At 43.5% G+C, this 27,351-nt stretch overlaps 1 protein-coding gene across 13 annotated transcripts in view; it reads left to right on the top strand.

Annotated features, from left to right (window-relative positions):
• Positions 1 to 27,351, top strand: part of LOC125631202 (sodium channel protein type 5 subunit alpha-like) — a 328,900-nt gene that overhangs the window by 200,824 nt on the left and 100,725 nt on the right. For all 13 annotated transcript variants that reach the window (XM_075126008.1, XM_075126015.1, XM_075126014.1 and 10 more), the window contains one exon: positions 2,147 to 2,623. In XM_075126008.1, the coding sequence (XP_074982109.1) occupies positions 2,147 to 2,623 (477 nt within the window). The remainder of the gene's footprint in view (positions 1 to 2,146; positions 2,624 to 27,351) is intronic.

The following is a 27,351-nucleotide window of genomic DNA, read 5'->3' as shown; positions in this document are numbered from 1 at the left end:
GGCTCTTGTCCTTACCTGCCTGGTGGAATCATGTGATTCCTCCACTCTTAGGCTATGTCTACACTACATCATTTACAGTGGCGCAGCTGCACCGATGCAGTTGCACTGCTATAGCACTGCTGGTGAAGACGCTCTAAGCCAACCGGAAAGAGCTCTCTCATTGGCTTAATAACTCCTGCCTCTGCAAGAGGCGGTAGCTATGTTGGCGGGAGAAGCTCTCCCATCCACATGGCATTGCCCACATCGGCATGTAGGTCTGTATAACTTACGTCGCTCAGGTGTGTGGATTATTCACACCCCTGAGCAACAGAAGTTATACCAAAGTAATTTGTAGTGTAGATATAGCCTTAGGCCAGTGACCCAAGAGCACGTGTTGAACCAGCCACTTATCACCCTGCGGGTACAGCTGAGTTTTAGGCAGCTGCTTTTTTCCCCTTGGGGAACTTGCAACCAACAGCCTCTTTAAAATAAAGTGGTTTTATTTAGTGGCTGGAACAAAGCATTAGAGAGAAAAGGAGTTTAAAACAAAAAACAGCTGACACAGACATTTAATCTAATCTTACACTTCACTACAAGCTAAATTAGATAGAGCTGAAATTACAAGAACAGAATAGAACAAATTAATATTCTCCTAGCCAGCCCAGAGCTTCCTGTGTGTATGTGGGAGTTTCAATCTGTCTCTCTCCCTGTTCAAATTGGTTTTCTCTGGTCAGCAGGAGCATCCGGTAGGGCCTATCCAGGAGGCTGTCCCATGACAGCTGCTCCACTATTTGGCCAGTTAGACCCATTCAGTCTCAATGGGTTTAAATCATGGGCCTAATGACCATATCTCTCCTGTGGATGAGCATGTTGGAACTGTCTGATCCCCTTTATTAGTCTAACACACCATCTTAGAAGTCAATCACATTTTGGTTACAGATCAAAATAGGCATTTAATGAAGCCACTTATGGCCCTATATTGTCACAGTTACGTACCTAGCATCAGAAGAAAGGACTTGTAAGTAATAGAAATTCAGATTCTTTGACTAGCAGTTTTGAAGGTGACTCAAAATTTGAAAAGTTGCACAACCTTTAGGCATCTTGAGCCTGATTTTCAGAGGAGCTGAGTAGGGCTGCTCCCAGTAATGGCAGCTGCATTGTGAATGCTCAGCACTTCTGAGATTCAGGCTTAAGGTGTTTCAGTCAGACACCGAAAAACACAAGCAGCCCAAATAAGAGGCCACTTTTGAAAGTGTTGAACTTGGTATCTTATGATGTTATGGATCTGTGGGGTTGTTAGTTTGGTGCTTTGCCTGTATGGATTGCATATCAGATGTTTCTCAAATGTTAATTAAAGTTTTTATCACCATCTAATTTGCACTACAGTTTATATTTTAAATGTGGATCTATAGCACATGATGAATGAACTTTAGATTAGGGGCAACCTTTTCCACCCTTAAAGTCCTAAGTGGAGAGAGAGCATCCCAAATGCATTAGCCATGTATATTTGCTTCTGCTACGTGGCATCAGAAATCCTTAAAAGTAAAGGAAAGTGCATTTATTTCAGTATAAAAGCATTAAAACCAATGCAGATACTTGAAAGTGTTTCCAAATTTATTGCCATCACTAAGTGCCATGAACATTTATGTCACTGTATACTGTGAAATATAAATAACAATGTAAAGCTGAATAGAAATCAAGGAAGCCCTGGAAGCATTTTTCTTACAGTATTCTATTACAGCTAAGTAGCTTCTTACCGGAAACCATTTAGCCATACAATTAGTCTCCTTCTTTAAGCTGGAATACTAGTCATATTGTCAAGCATATTCTACAGTAATACTTGAGGATATTTTCAACTATGTCTTTATATGAAAATTATCCCTCTCTTCTGTTTTTGAGTTTTGTTGTCTGCTTTTAAACTTTTTGGAGGATCAGGACATGTTACTGTCTATGCTGAACTTTTGTTCCTGAAAATAATTTTTTTGAAAAGTCTATGAGATTCTGATTCTTACTTGCACCATTGTAAATCAGGAGTAACTCCATGGATGTGAATAGAGTTTCATTGGTGTAAGTCAGATCAGAATGAGACCCTGTAGTTTCCAAGCCTAAGTGTTAAGTTTCAAAATGACAGTACCATTGATTTTCTTTTGACTCTAATTAATTTCAGGTGCTCAACCTGTTCCTTGCCTTGCTACTGAGTTCTTTTAGTGCTGACAACCTCTCAGCACCGGATGAAGATGGAGAGATGAACAATCTGCAGCTTGCTTTTGCTCGGATCAACAGGGGGCTTCACTATGTGAAAAACACAACATGGGATTTCTGTTGTAATTTACTTAGGCATCCGAGGACGACAGCTGAAAAGAAGGCAATGATTAAACTTGCTGCCCAGAACACAGGTGTCCTTCACAACTGTGTGAATAGCCATACCACTGCAGGCATTGGTAAAGATGTGGAGAACCACAAAGAGAACCATGCCGACGACGGGACTGACAAAAATGGGCAGAAACTCCCAGTGATTAGTGACAATGATGATTTTCTGACCAACCCTGACCTGTCCATCTGTGTTCCCATTGCTGTGGGGGAATCTGATATTGAAGATCAAGAAGATGATGAGGAGCAGAGCACATTCACAGAAATGGAGCAGGTAGGGAGCTAAAATGTTTGTTTGATGGCAGTAGTTTATTGAGAGGACATCCATTTCCACATCCAACTCTAGATCCATGGTTCATAATGCAAACATTTAAGACCAAATCCTGCCTTGGATATGTACTTGCCACTCTCATTAACTTCAGTAGAAGTTACATGTGCATATCCAAGGGCAAAATTCAGCCTTTAATAAGGGAATGTCTCCTATCATTGTATGCTTTCTCTATGTCTAAATTAATTATGTTAACAAGAGTAACTAAATTCCCACCCACGTCCAGCCCCAGTTCTCCTTTAGTTCAAATTACAGGAATATTAGAGAGGGCCCTTAGGTTCTCTGACAATTTAAAATGAAATTTTCCATACATGAGGAGGGGAAAGTGGCTTGATTTGGTTTATGTAGCAGAACTTCAGCCCCAAATAGTTCTGGTTAAAGGGTCTGAACCATGCAAATGCTGATGTGACCATATGTAGGAGCATGTAGTGGCTGATTTAGGAAACACGTTTTCGAGAAAGGCAAAAAATGAGTTAGTAACATGCCTTAGTTTGACACTGTAAACTTACTTATTCTACAGACCTCTTAATAGAGCTGGTTGAAAAATTCTGAATGTTTTGAAATTTTGATGAAAAACACATAAAAATCATTCCCAACAAATCCCCGCCCGCCCACACACACACTTCTTGAACCACTCTACCTCTCTGTTTCATGGATCACATGTTGCAGCCAATGCCATTAGCTCTGATCCAGCACCCACTGAGGTAAATGGAAACCCATGGATTTCAGTGGGCCCTTTGCATCAAGCTGAAATTCTTTTGGGTCTCAGAGATGTAAGGAAGAATGTTCAGACACAAGCACTATCCTTAGAGAGGTGTTATGTGAAGAAAACATAGCCAAATAACCATGCAGAGAGTCACAAATAGATAAATGTTAACTTCTAATGCTTCACTATGGGGAAGCTTATTACACTCTGTCACCAGCCAGTATTGCCATGTTGGTTGATGAGCTGATAAAAGAGAAGACTGGGTACTAGAACTCTAAATGTTATCAAGCCATGTCATCCAAATAGACACCAGGACAATGAAATGTGTAGTCAGAAAATATTTGGAAATATCTTAAAGGGTTGTTTTTCTTTTACTTTATTTAAGGGACGTACGTGTATTAAAATAATCAGTTTCAGTGAAGGTGGCCTGGAAAGTAAAGTAAATTAAATCGAAACCTGAGTGTGACTACTTGCTGTTTTGGCTTTGTGCATTTGCGCTTTATTCTTAACAGCAGATGTGTTGTTTGAGCTTTGATAGGTCCTGTCAGTTGCTCCCTAGTTCTAGCTAAAAGAAGGCAAGTAAGCATACATAAAACATATATGTGATAGTTGCTAAATAGAATGATTGCTACTGACAATGTTTGTGTTCTCTTTGACATCTTTTCTCCCTCCCCCATAATAGTTGAATATGGGCAGAGTACCATGTAAGGTAAACCCCTTGTAAGGTAAACCCTATATACAGTGGCTTAGAGTATGATGGCTTTGTTATGATTGATTAATCTGACATTATTGATTGGCTGAAATTCATATTATTTTTCTGGAGACAGAATCTATTTCTAGCTGAGATTTGAAAAAAAAAGTTTCTTGTCTTTCTACATCAGTTCAAGGCAGGGGGTTTGTGGTACATTGTTAAATACTCTTGTTTGCTCATCAGAACAAAAAAGCATGCGTTCATTGACGCTTCACCTAGAAATATGTCTAGTACTATATGCCATGCTTTTCAAACTAATAAATAATAGTGGGTACAGTTAAAACTTAAAATCTAGTCTCTTCTCATTGGAGCTTGCTGAAGTTTCACAACAGGATCTAAGGAAAAAGTTCAAAAACACTGATTTCCAGTCTAGTAAGACTGCACTGCATTTTTACACATTCATGTAGCTGTTGATCTCTCTCTCATAGGTAGGTACTAGCTCATTTCATGTTATTGTTGCAAGAAAATGTAGAATCAGAATTTTACTGATACATATTAGACCTGGATGGAAAATAGAATTTCCATCCTGCAGGAAATTTTGATAGTTAGAAAGTTGTTTACATCCCGAATTGGGATGAAAAGTCAACGTTTTTGCGGAATGGAAATTCTGAAAAATTTCTATTGAGAAACATCAAAATGTCCTTATTGAACCCTTAAGGAAAAAATGCATCATAAAAATGTGAATAATAGTGAGGAATCAGTTAAGAACATCTTACTACATGCCCAAAATGCCAGAATACCGCAATCAAGGAAGAAGGCCATTTTGGTTAAAAAAAAACAAAAAAACCTGACCTGCTTTAGAGGTGAACTTACGGCAACTTTAATACACACACACACACACACACATATATATATATATAATGAAAAAGAAAGGGGAAGTTGATAGTAATTAATATAAATGAGAAGTTAGGAATTGCAGAATATTGATAAGGGAACCCAGGGGACACAAGGAGAAATCTATGACTAGCTGAGTTAAAGACAATAACAAGGAGTTTTTAAAGTATATTGGGAACAAAAAGTATCCTGACAATGGCGTTGGTCCATTACTAGATAGAAATGGTCGAATTATCAGTAATAATGCAGAAAAGGCAGAAATGTTCAATAAATATTTCTGTTCTGTATTTGGGGAAAAATAGATGATCATCATATGGTAATGATAACATTCTTTGCATTCCACTAGTATCTCTAGAGAACATTAAACAGAAACTACTAAAGTTAGACATTTTTTAAATCAGTAGGTCCTGATAACTTGCAGCCAAGAATTTTAAAATTGCTGGTTGAGGAGCTCACTGGACCATTAATGTTAATTTTCAGTTAGTTTTGGAGCACTTAGTTCCAGAAGACTGGAAGAAAGCCAATGTACTGATTTTTTAAAAGGGTAACTGGAATGACCTTGGTAACTATAGGCCTGTCAGCCTGACATTGATCCTGGGCAAGATAATGGAGAAGCTGATATGGGACCCAATTAATAAAGAATTAAAGGGGGGTAATATAATTAATGCTAATCAACATGGGTTTATGGAAAATAGATCCTGTCAAACTAACTTGATATCTTTTTATTTTTATGAGATTACAAGTTTGGTTGATAAAGATAGAAGTGTTGCCATAATATACTTAGACTTCTGTAAACTAGCACAATATATATTTTACATGGCACACATTAAATGGGTAAAAACTGGCAAACTGTTAGGTTTCAATATATTGAAAAGGGGAATTGTTGTTAAGCAGGTGTGTTTCTAGTGGGGTCCCTCAAGAATTGGTTCTTGGCCCTATGCTTTTTAATATTTTTATCAGTGAGTTGGAAGATAACATAAATTATTACTGATAACATTTACAGATGAAACATAAATTGGTGGAGTGGTAAATAATGAAGAGAACAGGTCATTGATACAGAGCAGGGTTTCAACATAACTGATCGCTTCATAAGCTGGGTGCAAGCCAACTATGAGTTCTTATATGGCTAAATGTAAATGGATACATGTGGGAACAAAGAATGTAGACCATACTTACAGAATGGGGGACTCTATCCTAGGAAGTAATGACTCTGAAAAAGATTTGGGGGTTGTGGTAGATAATCTGCTGAAAGTGAGCTCCCAGTGTGATACTGTGGCCAAAAGAAGTAATGTGATTACATAAACAGGAGAATCTCGAATAGGAGTAGAGAAGTTATAGAGTAGAGAAGTTTCAGAGTAACAGCCGTGTTGGTCTGTATTCGCAAAAAGAAAAGGAGTACTTGTGGCACCTTAGAGACTAACCAATTTATTTGAGCATAAACTTTCGTGAGCTACAGCTCACTTCATCGGATGCATATTGTGGAAAGTGTATAAAAAGATCTACACTTTCCACAGTATGTATCCGATGAAGTGAGCTGTAGCTCACAAAAGCTTATGCTCAAATAAATTGGTTAGTCTCTAAGGTGCCATTGAGTTGAGAAGTTATAGAGAAGTTATATAGGTTATAGAGAAGTTATATAGTTATAGAGTAGAAAAGTTATATAGGACCCGTCGCCCCTAACTGCCCCCTGCCCTTAACTGCCCCCCACCACCCCATTCAACCCCCCTCTCCTTCCTGATTGCCCCCCAAGGACCCTTACCCCATCCACCCCCCAACTCCCTGTCCCCTGACCGCCCCCCGCTGCCCCATCCAACCCCTCCTCTCCTTCCTGACTGCCCTCCCAGGACCCCTGCCCCATTCAACCCCCATTCCCTGCCCTCTGACCGCCCCGACCCCTATCCATGCCCCCTGACCACCCCGCGAACTCCCCTGTCCTCTATCCAACCCCCACTCTGCTCCCTGCCCCCTTACCGCGCTGCCTGGAGCACCGGTGGCTGGCGGCGCAGCTGCACCAGGACAAGCAGCCGCACTGCGTAGCACAGAGCACTGGGTCAGGCCAGGCTCTGCAGCCCTGCCACCCAGACCATTGTGTGGCTGCGGGGGTGGAGGAACAGCCTCCCAGGCCAGAAGCTCAGGGGCCAGGCAGGATGGTCCTGCGGGCTGGATGTGGCTCACGGGCCGTAGTTTGCCCACCTCTGGCTTAAGTCCTAAATTTCACTATTGGTCAAGAATAAAATCCTGGCATTTCCTGCCTGTGAACATAATTTTTTATTGGAAAAAATCCAAATCTACCTTAGGACAATATGCAAAAATTTTTACAGAGGAATTATGCAAGTTTGTGGAGAAATGAGCTTTCAATGGTGATTTGACAGGTTTTTTGAATGTCATAGAATCATAGAAGATTAGGGTTGGAAGAGACCTCAGGAGGTCATCTAGTCCAGCCCCATGCTCAAAGCAAGACCAACCCCAACTAATTCATCCCAGTCAGGGCTTTGTCAAGCTGGGCCTTAAAAACCTCTAAGGATGGAGATTCCACCACCTACGTAAGTAACCCCTTCCAGTGTTTCACTACCCTCCTAGTGAAACAGTTTTTCCTGATATCCAACCTAGACCTTCCCCACTGCAACTTGAGACCATTGCTCCTTGTTCTGTCATCTGCCACCACTGAGAACAGCCTAGCTCCATCCTCTTTGGAACCCCCCTTTGGGTAGTCGAAGGCTGCTATCAAATCCCCCCTCACCCTTCTCTTCTGCAAACTAAATAAGCCCAATTCCCTCAGCCTCTCCTCATAAGTCATGTGCCCCAGCCCCCTAATAATTTTCGTTGCCCTCCGCTGGACTCTCTCCAATTTATCCACATCCTTTCTGTAGTGGGGGGCCCAAAACTGGATGCAGTACTCCAGATATGGCCTCACTAGTGCTGAATCGAGGAGAATCATCACTTCCCTCGATCCGCTGGCAACGCTCCTACTAATGCAGCCCAATATGCCAAGGGCGCACTGTTGACTCATATCCAGCTTCTCATCCACTGTAATCCCCAGGTCCTTTTCTGCAGAACTGCCGCTTAGCCAGTCCATCCCTAGCCTGTAGCAGTACAAGGGATTCTTCCTTCCTAAGTGCAGGACTCTGCATTTGTCCTTGTTGAACCTCATCAGATTCCTTTTGGCCCAATCCTCCAATTTGTCTAAGTCACTCTGGACCCTATCTCTACCCTCCAGAATATCTACTTCTTCCCCGCAGCTTAATGTAATTCACAAACTTGCTGAGGGTGCGATCCATCCCATCATCATCATGAAGATGTTGAACAAAACCGGCCCCAGGACCAACCCCTGGGGCACTCCGCTTGATACTAGCTGCCAACTAGACATTGAGCCATTGATCACTACCCGTTGAGCCCGACGATCTTGCTAGCTTTCTATCCACCTTATAGTCCATTCATCCAATCCATACTTCTTTAACTTGCTGGCAAGATTACTGTGGGAGACCATATCAAAATCTTTACTGAAGTCAAGGTATATCATGTCCACCACTTTCCCCATATCCACAGAGCCAGTTAGCTCATCATAGAAGGCAATCAAGTTGGTCAGGCATGACTTGCTTTTGGTGAATCCATGCTGACTGTTCCTGATCACCTTCCTCTCCTCCAAGTGCTTCAAAATGGATTCCTGGAGGACCTGCTCCATGATTTTTCCAGGGATTGAGGTGAGGCTGGCCGGTCTCTAGTTCCCCAGATTCTCCTTCTTTCCTTTTTTAAAGACAGGCACTATATTTGCCTTTTTCCAGTCATCTGGGACCTTCCCTGATTGCCATGAGTTTTCAGAGATAATGGCCAATGGCTCTGCAATCACATCAGCCAACTCCCTCAGCACCCTGGGATGCATTGCATCCGGCCCCATGGACTTTTGCCTGTACAGCTTTTCTAAATAGTCTTTAACCTGTTCTTTCACTACTGAGGGCTGCTCACCTCCTCCCCATACTGTGCTGCTCAATGCAGCAGTCTGGGGGCTGACCTTGTCTGTGAAGACCGAAGCAAAAAAAAGCATTGAATACTTCAGCTTTTTCCACATCATCTGTCACTAGGTTGCCTCCCCCATTCACTTTCCCATAACTTCTTGTTGCTAACATACCTGTAGAAATCTTTCTTGTTACATTTCACACTCCTTGCTAGCTGCAACTCCGATTGTTCTTTGGCCTTCCTGATTACATCCCTGCATGCTCGAGCAATATTTTTATACTCCTCCCTAGTCATCTGTCCAAGTTTCCACTTCTTGTAAGCTTCCTTTTTGTGTTTAAACTCACTGAAGATTTCTCTGTTAAGCCAAGCTGGTCGCCTGCCATATTTACTGTTCTTTCTGCACATTGGGATGGTTTGTTCCTTCACCCTCAATAAGGCTTCTTTAAAATACAGCCAGCAATCCTGGACTCCTTTCTCCATTATATTAGCCTCCCAGGAGATCCTGCTCATCAGTTCCCTGAGGGGGTCAAAGTCTGCTTTTCTGAAGTCAAGGGTCCATATTCTGCTGCTTTCCTTTCTTCTTTTTGTCAGAATCCTGAACTCGACCAACTCATGGTCACTGCTGCTCAGGTTGCCACCCACTTCTACTTCCCCTACCAATTCTTCCCTGTTTGTGAGCAGCAGGTCAAGAGGAGCATGGCCCCTAGTTGGTTCCTCCCGCACTTGCACCAGGAAGTTGTCCCTCACACTCTCCAAAAACTTCCTGGATTGTCTGTGCACTGCTGTATTGTTTTCCCAGCAGATGTTAGGTGATTGAAGTCCCCCATAAGAAACAGGGCCTGTGATCTGGAAACTTCTGTTAGTTGTCTGAAGAAAGCCTCGTCTACCTCATCCTCCTGGTCTGGTGGTCTATAGCAGATGCCCACCACGACATCACCCTTGTTGCTCTTAACCCAAAGAGACTCAATGGGCTTTTCTCCAGTTTCATACAGAGCTCTGAGTAATCATACTGCTCTCTTATACACAGTGCAACTCCTCCCCCTTTTCTCCCCCGCCTGTCCTTCCTGAACAGTTTATATCCATCCATGACAGTGCTCCAGTCATGTGAGTTACCCCACCAAGTGTAAATTACCATTTACTTTTATTCAAATAGTGAATAATTGGCACTAAAACCATTTCATTTTACGCTGAACTCAGTTATATAGATATAGTACAGAGGTATTGACTCGTTTAAATTGGTCTCTGTGGGACAGTTCCTCAGCTGGTGTAATTCAGCATAACTCAATTTACCCCAGCTGTGGATTTGGCTCTGCATCTGTAGGAAACACTCATTTCCAAGTCAGAGGCATTCTATGTTTATTTCCTCAAAACACTAATAAATCACCTTTGCACAGGTGTAACTAGTGACATATGGTGCAAAACAGTGGAGAAGCAGGCGCATGTCTGGTTTTGACAGTGCCTGTTCCAGCTCCATATGCTGTGTTAACCCACAAAAAATATCTTGTTCACAACACAGGTTACTGAAGAGGAAGAGGAAATGGTATGACTTGGGGTTTAGTATTCAAGCCTCATTCACGGGATTGATAGTATCAGGCATTATAACTGTGATAACTTCATTTTTCTGACAAACTGTCATAAATATAAAGGGAAGGGTAAACCCCTTTGAAATCCCTCCTGGCCAGGGGAAAGCTCCTCTCACCTGTAAAGGGTTAAGAAGCTAAAGGTAACCTCGCTGGCACCTGACCAAAATGACCAATGAGGAGACAAGATACTTTCAAAAGCTGGGAGGAGGGAGAGAAACAAAGGGTCTGTGTCTGTCTGTGTGCTGCTCTTTGCCGGGGATAGACCAGGAATGGAGTCTTAGAACTTTTAGTAAGTAATCTAGCTAGGTATGTGTTAGATTATGATTTCTTTAAATGGCTGAGAAAAGAATTGTGCTGAATAGAATAACTATTTCTGTCTGTGCATCTTTTTTGTAACTTAAGGTTTTGCCTAGAGGGGTTCTCTATGTTTTTGAATCTAATTACCCTGTAAGATATCTACCATCCTGATTTTACAGGGGGGATTTCTTTATTTCTATTTACTTCTATTTTTTATTAAAAGTCTTCTTGTAAAAAACTGAATGCTTTTTCATTGTTCTCAGATCCAAGGGTTTGGGTCTGTGGTCACCTATGCAAATTGGTGAGGCTTTTTATCCAACATTTCCCAGGAAAGGGGGGGTGCAAGTGTTGGGAGGATTGTTCATTGTTCTTAAGACCCAAGGGTCGGGGTCTGTAGTCACCTAGGCAAATTGGTGAGGCTTTTTACCAAACCTTGTCCAGGAAGTGGGGTGCAAGGTTTTGGGAAGTATTTTGGGGAGAAAGACGCGTCCAAACAGCTCTTCCCCAGTAACCAGTATTAGTTTGGTGGTGGTAGCGGCCAGTCCAAGGATAACGGGTGTAATATTTTGTACCTTGGGGAAGTTTTGACCTAAGCTGGTAAAGATAAGCTTAGGAGGTTTTTCATGCAGGTCCCCACATCTGTACCCTAGAGTTCAGAGTGGGGGAGGAACCTTGACATGGTGGCATAGTGGTGGGATTAACCTGAAATCATTTTGAGATCCAGTTGAGATTTTTTGAACTAGAAATACAGATTTTAAAAAGGAATTTTTTTTTTCCTTTGGAAAGGAAGTCCAGCAGCTTTGAAACTGAAAGCAGCTTGGTTTTTCTCTGCTCTGTGGCCAAGCAGAGACAAAAGGGGATTATCTTTGTGAATTGCAGGTTTTCTTTGCCTGGAGGCAGGGTACTTAACTCCTGCAGGGAAATTCACAGTCTTCCAACCCAGAGTTTTTTTTTTTTTCTTTTCTTCCTAAAAGTAAATAGGGGGTGTGTGTTCTACCCATTTGCTTTTTCTTTGGGCTGGGTAAACAGGTTTCCAAGTAGTTGGAGGTTTTTTGCTTTAATTTGGGCCCAGAGCAGAGACAAGGGAATTGTCTTTTTCTGTAGGCTGACAGTCACTATCAGAGAATAGGTATTCTATTCCAGCACAGCAAAATTTTACAGCCACGTTTTGTTTGTTTATTTCTAAACCTCGGGTGTAAAGTTAGTTAAAAACAGAGAGGTTAGAATGGCAAAATCCGCGGCTTGACTATAGCTCGAATTAGCCAAATTTCAGGCTGAGGAAAGACAAAGGGAACATGAAAGACAGATAGAACTCATGCGGCTGAAGAAGGAACAAGAAAGGGAGGCAGCGAGAGAAGCAGAACAACACCAAGCGGCTGCTCACAGGAGAGCTATGGAAGCGAGGGACAAAGAACTGGAGGAGAAGGAAAAAGAGAGGAAGTATGTGGAGGAGATGGAGAAGATAAAGGCTCAGCAGAATATCCCAACAAACCCTAGCAATCCTTCTCCAAGTACCACTTCCCATCCCAGAAAGTTCCCCACCTACAAGGCAGGCGATGATACTGAGGCCTTCCTAGAAAACTTCGAAAGGGCCTGCCTTGGGTACAACATCTCTACTGACCAATACATGGTAGAGCTGAGGCCGCAGCTCAGTGGACCCTTAGCTGAGGTGGCAGCTGAAATGCCTAAAGAACACATGAACAAGTATGAACTGTTTAAATCCAAGGCGAGAGTCAGAATGGGGATAACACCCGAGCAGTCTCGTCGGAGGTTCAGAGCCCTAAGGTGGAAACCAGACATGTCATTTACCCGACATGCCTACCACATTGTGAAACATTGGGATGCCTGGATATCAGGAGCAAGTGTTGAATCTCCAGTAAATTTGCCCTTCCTAATGCAAATGGAACAATTCTTAGAGGGTGTTCCTGAGGAAATAGAAAGATACATCCTAGATGGGAAACCCAAAACTGTAATTGAGGCAGGAGAGATTGGAGCCAGATGGGTGGAGGTAGCAGAGAAGAAGAAAAATGGTCGCAGTTGGAGCGGAGACCAGAAGGGACCACCCCAGACCACACCCTATTACCGGGGGCCGCCTAAAGCCCCACCTACCTCCCAAAGAACCCTCCAGACCCCTTATCGTCCCACCACCCCGTTCTCCAGCAACCCTCCTCGCCCCAGTGACCCGTCAGCTGGACGATGTTTTAAGTGTAACGAGCTGGGGCATGTAAAGGCCAACTGCCCCAAGAACCCCAACAGATTACAGTTCATTGCACCGGAATCACACCAGAGGTCCACAGGCCCAGATACCTCCCAGATACCCTTGGAGCGGAGGGAAACTGTGAGTGTGGGTGGGAAGAAGGTCACCGCGTGGAGGGACACCGGAGCACAAGTGTCAGCTATCCATGCTTCCTTAGTGGACCCCAATTTAATCAACCCAGAGATCCAAGTGACGATTCAACCCTTCAAGTCCAACTCTTTCAATTTGCCTACAGCCAAGTTGCCTGTCCAGTACAAGGGCTGGTCAGGAATGTGGACTTTTGCAGTCTATGATGATTATCCCATCCCCATGCTGTTGGGGGAAAACTTGGCCAATCATGTGAAGCAGGCCAAGAGGGTGGGAATGGTCACCCGCAGCCAGGCTAAACAAGCCGTGAGGCCTAGCTCTGTTCCGGAAACTTCTATCAGGACCCAGTCAGAGGTGATGGACCCGGACCCCAGGCCAATGTCTGCAACAGCAGTAGTGGATCCAGTCCCAGAGACCCAGACGGAACCAGTCCTAGAACCGGAACCAGCCGAACAACCAACACCAGACCCCGTGTCAGCACTGAATCCAGTACTTGCAACCTCAACACCAGAGGGCCCCACCGAACCTGAACTGGCAGCAGCCGATAACCCTACACAAGAGGCTCAGCCGGAGCCTGAATCCCAACATAGTGCACCAGCGGAGAGCGGTTCACAGTCAACAGAAACAGCTCCATCCCCTATATCGCTTCCAGAGGGACCAAGCCTAGGTCCACAATCCCATGAGGAACTGATGTCTCCAGCATCAAGGGAACAGTTCCAGACCGAACAGGAAGCAGATGAAAGCCTCCAGAGAGCTTGGACGGCGGCACGGAGCAAGCCACCGCCTCTCAGCTCTTCTAATCGATCCAGGTTTGTTATAGAAAGAGGACTTTTATACAAGGAAACTCTTTCTGGTGGACACCAGGAAGACTGGCATCCTCAGAGACAGTTGGTAGTTCCAACTAAATACCGGGCCAAGCTCTTGAGCTTAGCCCATGATCACCCTAGTGGCCATGCTGGGGTGAACAGGACCAAAGACCGTTTGGGGGGGTCATTCCACTGGGAGGGAATGGGCAAGGATGTTTCTACCTATGTCCAGTCTTGTGAGGTGTGCCAAAGAGTGGGAAAACCCCAAGACCAGGTCAAAGCCCTTCTCCAGCCACTCCCCATCATTGAAGTTCCATTTCAGCGAGTAGCTGTGGATATTCTGGGTCCTTTTCCGAAAAAGACACCCAGAGGAAAGCAGTACATACTGACTTTCATGGATTTTGCCACCCGATGGCCGGAAGCAGTAGCTCTAAGCAACACCAGGGCTAAAAGTGTGTGCCAGGCACTAGCAGACATTTTTGCCAGGGTAGGTTGGCCCTCCGACATCCTCACCGATGCAGGGACTAATTTCCTGGCAGGAACTATGAAAAACCTTTGGGAAGCTCATGGGGTAAATCACTTGGTTGCCACTCCTTACCATCATCAAACAAATGGCATGGTGGAGAAGTTTAATGGAACTTTGGGGGCCATGATACGTAAATTCGTAAATGAGCACTCCAATGATTGGGACCTAGTGTTGCAGCAGTTGCTCTTTGCATACAGAGCTGTACCACATCCCAGTTTAGGGTTTTCCCCATTTGAACTTGTATATGGCCGTGAGGTTAAGGGGCCATTGCAGTTGGTGAAGCAGCAATGGGAGGGATTTACACCGTCTCCAGGAACTAACATTCTGGACTTTGTAACCAACCTACAAAACACCCTCCGAACCTCTTTAGCCCTTGCTAGAGAAAACTTACAGGATGCTCAAAAAGAGCAAAAAGCCTGGTATGATAAACATGCCAGAGAGCGTTCCTTCAAAGTAGGAGACCAGGTCATGGTCTTAAAGGCGCTCCAGGCCCATAAAATGGAAGCATCGTGGGAAGGGCCATTCATGGTCCAGGAGCGCCTGGGAGCTGTTAATTATCTCATAGCATTCCCCACCTCCAACCGAACACCTAAGGTGTACCATATTAATTCTCTAAAGCCCTTTTATTCCAGAGAATTAAAGGTTTGTCAGTTTACAGCCCAGGGAGGAGACGACGCTGAGTGGCCTGAAGGTGTTTACTACGAAGGGAAATGTGCTGGTGGTGTGGAAGAGGTGAACCTCTCCATGACCCTTGGGCGTATGCAGCGACAGCAGATCCAGGAGCTGTGCACTAGCTGCGCGCCAACGTTCTCAGCCACCCCAGGACTGACTGAACGGGCATACCACTCCATTGACACAGGTAATGCTCACCCAATTAGGGTCCAACCTTACCGGGTGTCTCCTCAAGCTAAAACTGCTATAGAATGGGAGATCCAGGATATGTTACAGATGGGTGTAATCCGCCCCTCTGAAAGTGCATGGGCATCTCCAGTGGTTCTAGTTCCCAAACCAGATGGGGAAATACGTTTTTGCGTGGACTACCGTAAGCTAAATGCTGTAACTCGCCCAGACAACTATCCAATGCCACGCACAGATGAACTATTAGAGAAACTGGGACGGGCCCAGTTCATCTCTACCTTGGACTTAACCAAGGGGTACTGGCAGGTACCGCTAGATGAATCTGCCAAGGAAAGGTCAGCCTTCATCACACATCTCGGGCTGTATGAATTTAATGTACTCCCTTTCGGGCTGCGAAATGCACCCGCCACTTTCCAAAGACTTGTAGATGGTCTCCTAGCGGGATTAGGAGAATATGCAGTCGCCTACCTTGACGATGTGGCCATATTTTCGGATTCCCTGGGCAGACCACCTGGAACATCTACAAAAAGTCCTTGAGCGCATAAGGGAGGCAGGACTAACTGTTAAGGCTAAGAAGTGTCAAATAGGCCTAAACAGAGTGACTTACCTTGGACACCAGGTGGGTCAAGGAACTATCAGCCCCCTACAGGCCAAAGTGGATGCTATCCAAAAGTGGCCTGTCCCAAAGTCAAAGAAACAGGTTCAATCCTTCTTAGGCTTGGCTGGTTATTACAGACGATTTGTACCGCACTACAGCCAAATCGCTGCCCCACTGACAGACCTAACCAAAAAGAAACAGCCAAATGCTGTTCAGTGGACCGGAAAGTGTCAGAAGGCCTTTAACAAGCTTAAAGCGACACTCATGTCTGACCCTGTACTAAGGGCCCCAGACTTTGACAAACCGTTCCTAGTAACCACAGATGCGTCCGAGCGTGGTGTGGGAGCAGTTTTAATGCAGAAAGGACCTGATCAAGAATTCCACCCTGTAGTGTTTCTCAGCAAAAAACTGTCTGAGAGGGAAAGCAACTGGTCAGTCACTGAAAAAGAATGTTACGCCATTGTCTACGCTCTGGAAAAGCTACGCCCATATGTTTGGGGACGGCGTTTCCACCTGCAAACTGACCATGCTGCACTGAAGTGGCTTCACACCGTCAAGGAAACTAACAAAAAACTTCTTCGGTGGAGTTTAGCTCTCCAAGATTTTGATTTCGACATCCAACACATCTCAGGAGCTTCTAACAAAGTGGCTGATGCAGTCTCCCATGAAAGTTTCCCAGAATCAACTGGTTAAAATCGTCCTTGAGATGTGGAAAATATTGTTAGTCTTTATGTACTTGGTAGTATATTTAGAGATGCATGTGTCTTATTAACTCTGTTTTTCCTAGATCTCCAGGAAGAAATCCCAGCCAGTGTTTCACCCTAGCTGAGATTTGGGGGGCGTGTCATAAATATAAAGGGAAGGGTAAACCCCTTTGAAATCCCTCCTGGCCAGGGGAAAGCTCCTCTCACCTGTAAAGGGTTAAGAAGCTAAAGGTAACCTCGCTGGCACCTGACCAAAATGACCAATGAGGAGACAAGATACTTTCAAAAGCTGGGAGGAGGGAGAGAAACAAAGGGTCTGTGTCTGTCTGTGTGCTGCTCTTTGCCGGGGATAGACCAGGAATGGAGTCTTAGAACTTTTAGTAAGTAATCTAGCTAGGTATGTGTTAGATTATGATTTCTTTAAATGGCTGAGAAAAGAATTGTGCTGAATAGAATAACTATTTCTGTCTGTGCATCTTTTTTGTAACTTAAGGTTTTGCCTAGAGGGGTTCTCTATGTTTTTGAATCTAATTATCCTGTAAGATATCTACCATCCTGATTTTACAGGGGGGATTTCTTTATTTCTATTTACTTCTATTTTTTATTAAAAGTCTTCTTGTAAAAAACTGAATGCTTTTTCATTGTTCTCAGATCCAAGGGTTTGGGTCTGTGGTCACCTATGCAAATTGGTGAGGCTTTTTATCCAACATTTCCCAGGAAAGGGGGGGTGCAAGTGTTGGGAGGATTGTTCATTGTTCTTAAGACCCAAGGGTCGGGGTCTGTAGTCACCTAGGCAAATTGGTGAGGCTTTTTACCAAACCTTGTCCAGGAAGTGGGGTGCAAGGTTTTGGGAAGTATTTTGGGGGGAAAGACGCGTCCAAACAGCTCTTCGCCAGTAACCAGTATTAGTTTGGTGGTGGTAGCGGCCAGTCCAAGGATAACGGGTGTAATATTTTGTACCTTGGGGAAGTTTTGACCTAAGCTGGTAAAGATAAGCTTAGGAGGTTTTTCATGCAGGTCCCCACATCTGTACCCTAGAGTTCAGAGTGGGGGAGGAACCTTGACACAAACCTATCAGAAGCTGGGAAATAAGCTTCCCCATTCATGTTGCACTTTTAAAGCTTTGATCATGTTACACTCCCAGATTCCACACTACTCCTTATCCCAGCAAATGTCTGTGTTGCCATGATAACCACAGTAAATCGTGCAAAGGGAAATCAAGAGAAATGCAAATGCAATTTACGTGAGTGCATCGAAAGACCCACAGTTATGGCTAAATATCTCTTTGCATTGAGGGCATTATATACAAATGAAACAAGAGTTCCTTGGGGGAGTTCGTTATGCATTCAAATCTATTCTAACTTTTCTGTAACTTTAATCCATTTTTATATATTTAAGAATTTTAGAATGGGTGGGGAGAATGATTGTGTGCTTGTGTGTCTGAAGAAGGATGCTTAGAGAAAAAAATGTCTCCCTCTTCACTTGAAAGATGCTGGTTGAAGAGGGATTTAGTGGTCACAGTTTGGCAGAGTTGCTAGAACCTTGCTTTATTTTCTCCTGTTAGTGGATTTTATTGTTGTTGCCTGGGAGAGGAGGTAAAGGAAGTGTCTACATCAGCATTTATCAAAAGAAAAGGAGTACTTGTGGCACCTTAGAGACTAACCAATTTATTTGAGCATAAGCTTTCATGAGCTACAGCTCACTTCATCGGATGCATCGCTGTAGCTCACGAAAGCTTATGCTCAAATAAATTGTTTAGTCTCTAAGGTGCCACAAGTACTCCTTTTCTTTTTGCGAATACAGACTAACACGGCTGTTACTCTGAAACCTAGCATTTATTAATGAACATTCCTGTCTGACACCCATGACAAGGAAGCCCTCAGATCTGCCCACTCATTGAATCCCATGGGGCTTCCAGCAGTGAAGTAGAGTGTCTGCAGCAGAGTCACTGGAGATGTGCATTGGGGAGGGGATGGGGGGGAAGCAATTTTGATTCATCTCGTAAAATGTTGAGTGCAAGAAGAGATTTTTCTCTACATACAGGAGACATTTAAAATTTCCTCTCTGTGAAGCCAATTGCCACTGTGATTAACCTATTATAATGTGGAAAGTTTAGAATTTTGACGTACTTGTCTTAGAAGTAAACACCTCATTTACTTCTGTGCTTCCCAAGTGCATTATTAAAAGTATTAACACAGTGGGCCAAATCTTGTAGTCCTTTTCCAGGCAAAGCATCTATTAAAGACATCGGACTATACTCTGTTCAACGTACGTTGGTGAAAATCCAGTGTCAGCTGGCGTAATTGAGAGGCTAATGACACTTTGCCTAAATCAGGACTGCAAGATTGGATGCAACATTGCTAGAGAGTAGGTATTTTTTGGTGCAGTCCAATCCTCCTGTCTTCCAGAACCTTCACATCAAGGGTGAGTATCAGAATACTCTGCTGGAAAGGACAAAAAAAGCCACTTTCAAGAAAGCCTTCGCAGTTAAGTAAAACTGCACCCATGTTGTTAAGTGTGGCATCCTGAAAGTTCAAATATTACGAAACCCTTCTACAACTGTATTTTCTATTCAATGTATTAGGAAAAGTTTTCATTTCAATTGGCATTTCTATTATCTCAGCCAATGCTGGCAGCAGCCATCTTGCTGAAAGGTACCAATTTGTGACACTCTCAGTATGAGAACCTGTAATAACCTAGTACACCTGCGACACCTTAATCTCCCTTTTGTAACTGAGATGCACTGACAGTAAAGAAATATGGAAGAGACATGCTTGTAGCCTACGCATATGGCAGAGAAAGAAAACAAAAATCTGCACAGATTCTATAATGAAACAGGTTTCAGAGTAACAGCCGTGTTAGTCTGTATTCGCAAAAAGAAAAGGAGTACTTGTGGCACCTTAGAGACTAACCAATTTATTTGAGCATGAGCTTTCGTGAAAGCTCATGCTCAAATAAATTGGTTAGTCTCTAAGGTGCCACAAGTACTCCTTTTCTTATAATGAAACAGAAAATGACAGGTAGAACTTAAGTCCAGAAAATTTGGTTGTGTAGGAGATGCCCCCTCCCCATCGAAATTTAATGGAGCTGTCTTTCTGTCATGTATTTTTAGGTGCCAGTCATTGTAGCATTCCCACCCAGCGCTTTAAGAGACAGAGACAAAACCCCCCACTCCTCATTAGTTTAACCCTATGATGGGAGCAAGAATCACCATAGTAAGTCATCTGTTTATTCTCCCAGATACACTTGGTGTCCAATTGTCCATGTATGAAAGATTATTCCATTACCTTTGAAACAGAGAAGTCCAAATACTGATTGTCCTCTGAGGAATAAAAAAGCGTTTCCATATAATTCAACTATTTTAATCTGCATCTTGTGATGCAGCACAGTAGTGTCACAATGAGTATCTGGTTGCATTCTTTTCAGATTGTCTTTTCAAGCACTAATTTTGGCTCCCTGAAGGATTAAATCATAGAAATCATTTTCTAAACCTCTGTAAAGTCCGTTCAGAGCCCGAAGAATGAGCACCTTAATACATGTGACATCAAAACTCACGGTGCTGAAATAATGGGAGGAGATCAAGGAGACATTAAATTGTTCCACCATCTTAATCTGCAAAATGCAGCCATCTCACTAACAAGACCATATAGGAAATTACCTTAAACTTACCATGTTAAAAGGTTTTAGAAAACAAAATGGGCCTGATCCACGCCCCTTCTACAGCCCCTTTTGCACCACTCCACATGCTACCTGGGGTTCTTCTTCAACTTTGACCCTACGGCTCCCTCCAGCAGAGAGTGCAGCTTGTCTGAAACAGCATCTGACTCAGTGTCTCTGCAATACTCTTAGACTACATCTACTCTGCATGCTTCTCTTGGCAGTTTGTAGACTATGTATTCAGACTATGACACCCTAGAACAGGTTGGAGTAGCCATGTAGATGGTGAGGCATTGCTTAGGTGAGTAGAGTACAGACAAATCGCACCTGAGTTCATCCCTACACAGCTCTCTACTCACCCAGGCGGTGCCTTCGCACCTACACTGCTGCTTTCAGCCACGTAGTGTCATATTGCCTGTCACAGGCAAAGACTATAGCAGGGGGAAGGCAGCTGGGAAATGGTCCACCCAGCTCCCCATTGCTAGAGCCCCACTGAGGCTGCTTTGTGTCACCCTGATTTTGCAAAGAAACTGAAAAGCCAACAGCTCGAGCCACCTGAGGATTGAATCTCACCTGAATGGGGAGATCCTTACGTAGCATCAAATTGCTGTAGCTGCTGCTAGGCCATCCCATCCCAGGATGTGGTATCTGGTGCAGGGAGTGTTGTCTGAGGAAAGGTGGCATACCTTTGCCCATTCCCCTGGGATCCTGCACAGTTCCACCAGGGCCTGGTTTTGCTGTCTTCCTAGTTTCTTGTCTGTGTAACTGCACTGACTCCAATGGTGTAACATAATACCTGATTTACCCTGGTGTCAGAATCAATCCTATTGACTTCTTGGGAACTGAGCTGCTAATGCCAGTATTGTACTGAGTCCACCCAGAATCCCAAATTGGTGTAAGTCACACTCATTTTGCACACCCTCTGAATACCAAATTGGTCCAGGTGACTCTACTTTGCTACTTACATTCATTTTCTGACCCATGATTTTCCCTTTACACCTGTGGCTAGATCCTACTATAAGTTGCATGAGGGCAACTCCCATTGAAGTCAGTGGAAGTTTCATAGGTCCCCAGTGTCTAATTTACATTACTGTTTATGACATCAATAGAGCTGGCTGGAAACCAGAATTTCCATTCCCCAGGAAATTCTGACATTTTGAGTCAAAAATTCCCATGAGACAAGGTGGGTGAAGTAATGTCTTTTATTGGACCAGCTTCTGCTGAGAGAAGCTTTGGAACTTACACAGAGCCCTTCTTCGGGTCTTGTAACTATCAACGTGTTTTGTTTTGCTAATGTGGAAACAAAATATAATATAATAATATATAATATTAAAAATAATATTTAATATAATAAAAAGGTTGAAACAAAATGAAACTCTGTCAAAGCAAAACATTTTGACATTATCAAAATGAAATGAGAATGCAGAACTTTTCATCAAAATTGATGCATTCCCACAACCCATTTCAATTTTGATGAAAAACTGTTCCATCAGAAGAGTTTGGACCAGCTCTAGTCATCAGCTTTGAATCTAAATGTAAAGGGGCACGAGTTGATGTAAACTTACCAGCTGAGGAAAAATGCCTGGAAAGATAGGTGCAAGCAAATTAGTGTGTCCTCGAGGAATAATTTGAACTTAATTGGCAAATATTAAACAACATAATCTTTACATTTGTTTTCACATTCACATATGTGTAGAAATTTAGATTTGTTACATCAGTTTTCATCAAGACACAGCAGACAGAACTATAAGACTTGCTGTCAATCTCTTCATTGATTAGAGCAGTCACACTGCTAACAAAGGTTTTAGGGTGCTCATTTAGTATAAGATGCCTGGAAATCTATTTCTCCATAGCATAATGCCTAAGATCCATGAAACACTGGAGGGCAATTAAAAAAAAAAAAGCCTGGCACTGAAAGAACTGATATCAGGCATAGCTGACTTGACAACATGCATTTGGAGAGAATGCTTTGGATTCTTTGACCATGGGATTGTGTTCCAAGAAGGAGGAGTGCTAGGTAGAGACGGGCTTCACCTAACGAAGAGGGGGAAGAGCATCTTTGCAAGCAGGCTGGCTAACCTAGTGAGGAGGGCTTTAAACTAGGTTCACTGTGGGAAGGAGACCAAAGCCCTGAGGTAAGTGGGGAAGTGGGATGCCGGAAGGAAGCATGAGCAGGAGAGCACAAGAGGGGAAGGCTCCTCCCTCATACTGAGAAAGCGGGATGATCAGTGAGTTATCTTAAATGCCTATACAGAAATGCAAGAAGCTGAGAAACAAGCAGGGAGAACTGGAAGTCCAGGCGCAGTCAAGGAATTATGATATGATTGGAATAACAGAGACTTGGTGGGATAACTCACATGACTGGAGTACTGTCATGGATGGATATAAACTGTTCAGAAAGGACAGGCAGGGCAGAAAAGGTGGGGAAGTTGCATTGTATGTAAGAGAGCAGTATGACTGCTCAGAGCTCTGGTATGAAAGTGCAGAAAAACCTGAGAGTCTCTGGATTAAGTTTAGAAGTGTGAGCAACAAGGGTGATGTCGTGGTTGGAGTCTGCTATAGACCAGCGGACCAGCGGGATGAGGTGGATGAGGCTTTCTTTCAGCAACTAACGGAAGTTACTAGATCGCAGGCCCTGGTTCTCATGGGAGACTTCAGTTACCCAGATATCTGCTGGGAGAGCAATACAGCGGTGCACAGACAATCCAAGAAGTTTTTGGAAAGTGTAGGGGACAATTTCCTGGTGCAAGTGCTGGAGGAACCAACTAGGGACAGAGCTCTTCTTGACCTGCTGCTCACAAACTGGGAAGAATTAGTAGGGGAAGCAAAACCGGAGGAGAACCTGGGAGGCAGTGACCATGAGATGGTCGAGTTCAGGATCCTAACAAAGGGAAGAAAGGAGAGCAGCAGAATACGGACCCTTGACTTCAGAAAAGCAGACTTTGACTCCCTGAGGGAACTGATGCGCAGGATCCCCTGGGAGAACAACATGAGGGAGAAAGGAGTCCAGGAGAGCTGGCTGTATTTTAAAGAATCCTTATTGAGGTTACAGGAACAAACCATCCCAATGTGTAGAAAGAATAGTAAGTATGGCAGGCGACCAGCTTGGCTTAACAGTAAAATCCTTGCTGATCTTAAACACAAAAAAGAAGCTTACGTGAAGTGGAAGGTTGGACAAATGACCAAGGACGAGTATAAACATCTTGCTCAGCCATGCAGGAGTGAAATCAGGAAGGCCAAATCATCCTTGGAGTTGCAGCTAGCAAGAGATGTTAAGAGTAACAAGAAGGGTTTCTTCAGGTATGTTAGCAACAAGAAGAAAGTCAAGGAAAGTGTGGGTCTCTTACTGAATGAGGGAGGCAACCTAGTGACAGAGGATGTGGAAAGAGCTAATGTACTCAATGCTTTTTATTTTGCCTCTGCCTTCACGAACAAGGTCAGCTCCCAGGCGACTGCATAGGAAGCACAGCATGGGAAGGAGGCTACCAGCCCTCTGTGGAGAAAGAAGTGGTTTGGGACTATTTAGAAAAGCTGGATGAGCACAAGTCCATAGGGCTGGATGCGCTGCATCTGAGAGTGCTAAAGGAGTTGCTGGATGTGATTGCAGAGCTATTGGTCATTAACTTTGAAAACTCATGGTGATTGGGGGAAGTCCCAGACAACTGGATAACGGCTAATGTAGTGCCCATCTTTAAAAAAGGGAAGGAGGATCTGGGGAACTACAGGCCAGTCAGCCTCACCTCAGTCCCTGGAAAAAATCATGGAGCAGGTCCTCAAGGAATCAATTCTGAAGCACTTAGAGGAGAGGAAAGTGACCAGGAACAGTCAGCATGGATTCACCAAGGGCAAGTCATGACTGACTAATCTAATTGTCTTCTGTGATGAGATAACTGGCTCGGTGGATGAGGGGAAAGCAATGGATGTGTTATTCCTTGACTTTAGCAAAATTTTTGATGCGGTCTCCCACAGTATTCTTGCCAGCAAGTTAAAGAAGTATGGGGCTGGATGAATGGACTCTAAGGTGGATAGAAAGCTGGCTAGATTGTCGGGCTCAACGGGTAGTGATCAATGGCTCCATGTCTACTTGGCAGGCAGTATCTAGCGGAGTGCCCCAAGGGTCGGTCCTGGGGCCGGTTTTGTTCAATATCTTCATTAATGATCTGGAGGATAGCATGGACTGCATCGTCAGCAAGTTTGCAGATGACACTGCGAGGAGGGATAGATACACTGGAGGGTAGGGATAGGATATAGAAGGACCTAGACAAATTAGAGGATTGGGCCAAAAGAAATCTGATGAGGTTCAACAAAGACAAGTGCAGAGTCCTGCACTTAGGACGGAAAAATCCAATGCACCGCTACAGACTAGGGACCGAATGGCTGGGCAGCAGTTCTGCAGAAAAGGATCTAGTAGTTACAGTAGACGAGAAGCTGGATATGAGTCAACAGTGTGCTCTTGTTGCCAAGAAGGCCAATGGCATTTTGGGATGTATAAGTAGGGGCATTGCCAGCAGATCGAGGGACGTGATCGTTCCCCTCTATTCAACATTGGTGTGGCCTCATCTGGAATACTGTGTCCAGTTTTGGGCCCCACACTACAAGAAGGATGTGGAAAAATTGGAAAATGTCCAGCGGAGGGCAACAAAAATGATTAGGGTACTGGAGCACATGACTTATGAGGAGAGACTGAGGGAACTGGGATTGTTTAGTCTGCAGAAGAGAAGAATGGGGGGGATTTGATAGCTGCTTTCAACTACCTGAAAGGGGGTTCCAAAGAGGATGGATCCAGACTGTTCTCAGTGGTAGCAGATGACAGAACAAGGAGTAACGGTCTCAAGTTGCAGTAGGGGAGGTTTAGGTTGAATATTAAGAAAAACTTTTTCACTAGGAGGATGGTGAAACAATGGAATGCATTACCAAGGGAGGTGGTGGAATCTCCTTCCCTTGAGGTTTTTAAGGTCTGGCTTGATAAAGCCTTGGCTGGGATGATTTAGTTGGGGATTGGTCCTTCTTTGATCAGGGGTTGGACTAGATGACCTCCTGAGATCCCTTCCAACCCTGATATTCTATGATTTATTTGGGCAAGTGCTCAGATCTTGGACTACATGTGAGTCACGGTCTACTGGGTGCCATTTCCCAGTATCCATATCCCCTCCACCCCCCAACAAAATGCTGCCCCGAAATGAGCATTTCTCAGTTTCTCCCTTTGGTAAAAAATACACTGCAACTCAACATTTTTGGTCCAGTTACAAAATGACTTACTTTCCAGGCCCAGAGATATATGTGTGTGTGTGTGTGTGTGTGTATGGATGAGAGAGAGAGAGTTTGAAATTGTCATGTCTGATAATAAATCCAAAATATCTAAATTGAAAGTAATGACAACTAAAAGCCAGTCAGATGTTTTGTCATTATTGGATGTCATAGCATGAGGCATTCTTGATGATGACAGAAATATTAAAGTCTTAACTGACTGAAAAATCTGTGGTTATTTCAGTCACTCTCTTAAAGCACATTGTATTTCTAGGTGAACTTTAGAAGTACAACAATCTTCCAGAACTGAAACTTACATTGGAGGAGCCCATTTGTTTGAATTCCCCATATTATATTGTGGAGAGATCCCAATCACTGAAACAAATATAAAGTGTCTAGTGATTAAACATCAGGATGCAATTTAGCAAAAGGTATTAGTTTGAACTCCGAACAGTGAACACTTATGAAACACTTTCGCTGCCTATTTAAGCCTTTTGAATTGATAACAGGAGAAATTAACTTTGGCAGTGTATCCATTTGCCAAGTTCTCCTATTCAGACTAATTTTAAAACTGAACTCTTAGAAGAATGGAACTATTTGATTATGGACAATGTGCTGCTGGGTGTGGAAAAGGATCTTAGACCAACTAAGACTGAGCGATTAGAATTAATACTCTCTACTTTTCCAGGCCAGAGTTCAAGCTCTTTAAATGTTCTGGATTAATCTGAGCTAGAGCATTGCAAAAGTGTTCTATTTACTTTCCTGAGGGAAGGCATTTGGCAAAGGATCCATATCTTGTGCTATTAGTTCAGCTGTGGCTGGGATGATTGGTACCCTCAGAAGTTTTAGATATGATCTTCTCCAATACCCAAAAACTGAAAAACAATAAGATAGATTCTCAGCTGGACTGACTTCAGCAGAACTATGACAATGTACATCAGCTGAGGATCTGACCAGCTTTAACTGCATTGATGTTTAAGGGCCAGATTCTTATACTCTGGCTCATGCTGACTACTCATGGGGTAAGGTACTGTTCAGTATGAGTAAGTGTATCACAATCTAGCTACAAATATGTGAATTGTCCCAGTGACTTTCAGGAAAAAAAATTGTTTAGAGATGATTTAGTGACCAAATTCTGCCCTCCAATACATGCACCCATGTAGTCAATGGGCCAACTTCTGCCCTTAGCTACACTGGTGTAAATCCAGAGTAAGGACTTAATTGACTTCAGCGGAGTTACTCCAGACACACACCAGTACAACAGAACACTATTGGGTGTCCTGTGCATATTACCTGAGGGCAGAATTTGACCCACTGACTTTACAGATGAGTATTAATTGTGTGCTACATAACAAGCCTACATTTGGAGCTAACCAGCACAGCTCAAAGCTGGTATCTGAGCTGCTTCTTCTGCATCATTTAGCGATATGCTTATCTGTTTCTTTTTATAAACCATGTTCCAGCTAAAGTTGTGCATGATGTCATCTTTTTAAAAACCAAATCACATAGAATATATGACCAGCAGTTTCTAATTATGAGTAAATTGTTCCTACTTCCTTTGGGACAGATTGTATCTGGCCTTTGCACAGATGAACAATGGGGAGAGTGGTATATAAGAATTGTTGAACTAGATTAAATTAGTGCTCCATCTACTCTGGTTCCCTTCTCACCAAAAGTCCCCAGTACCAGATGTTTCAGAGGAAGCTACAAGAAACTTTTCAGTGACAGTTATGGGATATCCTGTCCTCAGGGAAAGTTTCCTCATAACCCTGAATCATGAGGGATTATATCACTTCCAAAACTCATTCT

Source organism: Caretta caretta, chromosome 2 (assembly GCF_965140235.1).
Source record: "Caretta caretta isolate rCarCar2 chromosome 2, rCarCar1.hap1, whole genome shotgun sequence".
Lineage (NCBI taxonomy): Eukaryota > Metazoa > Chordata > Testudines > Cheloniidae > Caretta > Caretta caretta.
Note: the sequence above shows the minus strand (reverse complement) of the source record. Positions and strands in the feature narration are given on the sequence as shown.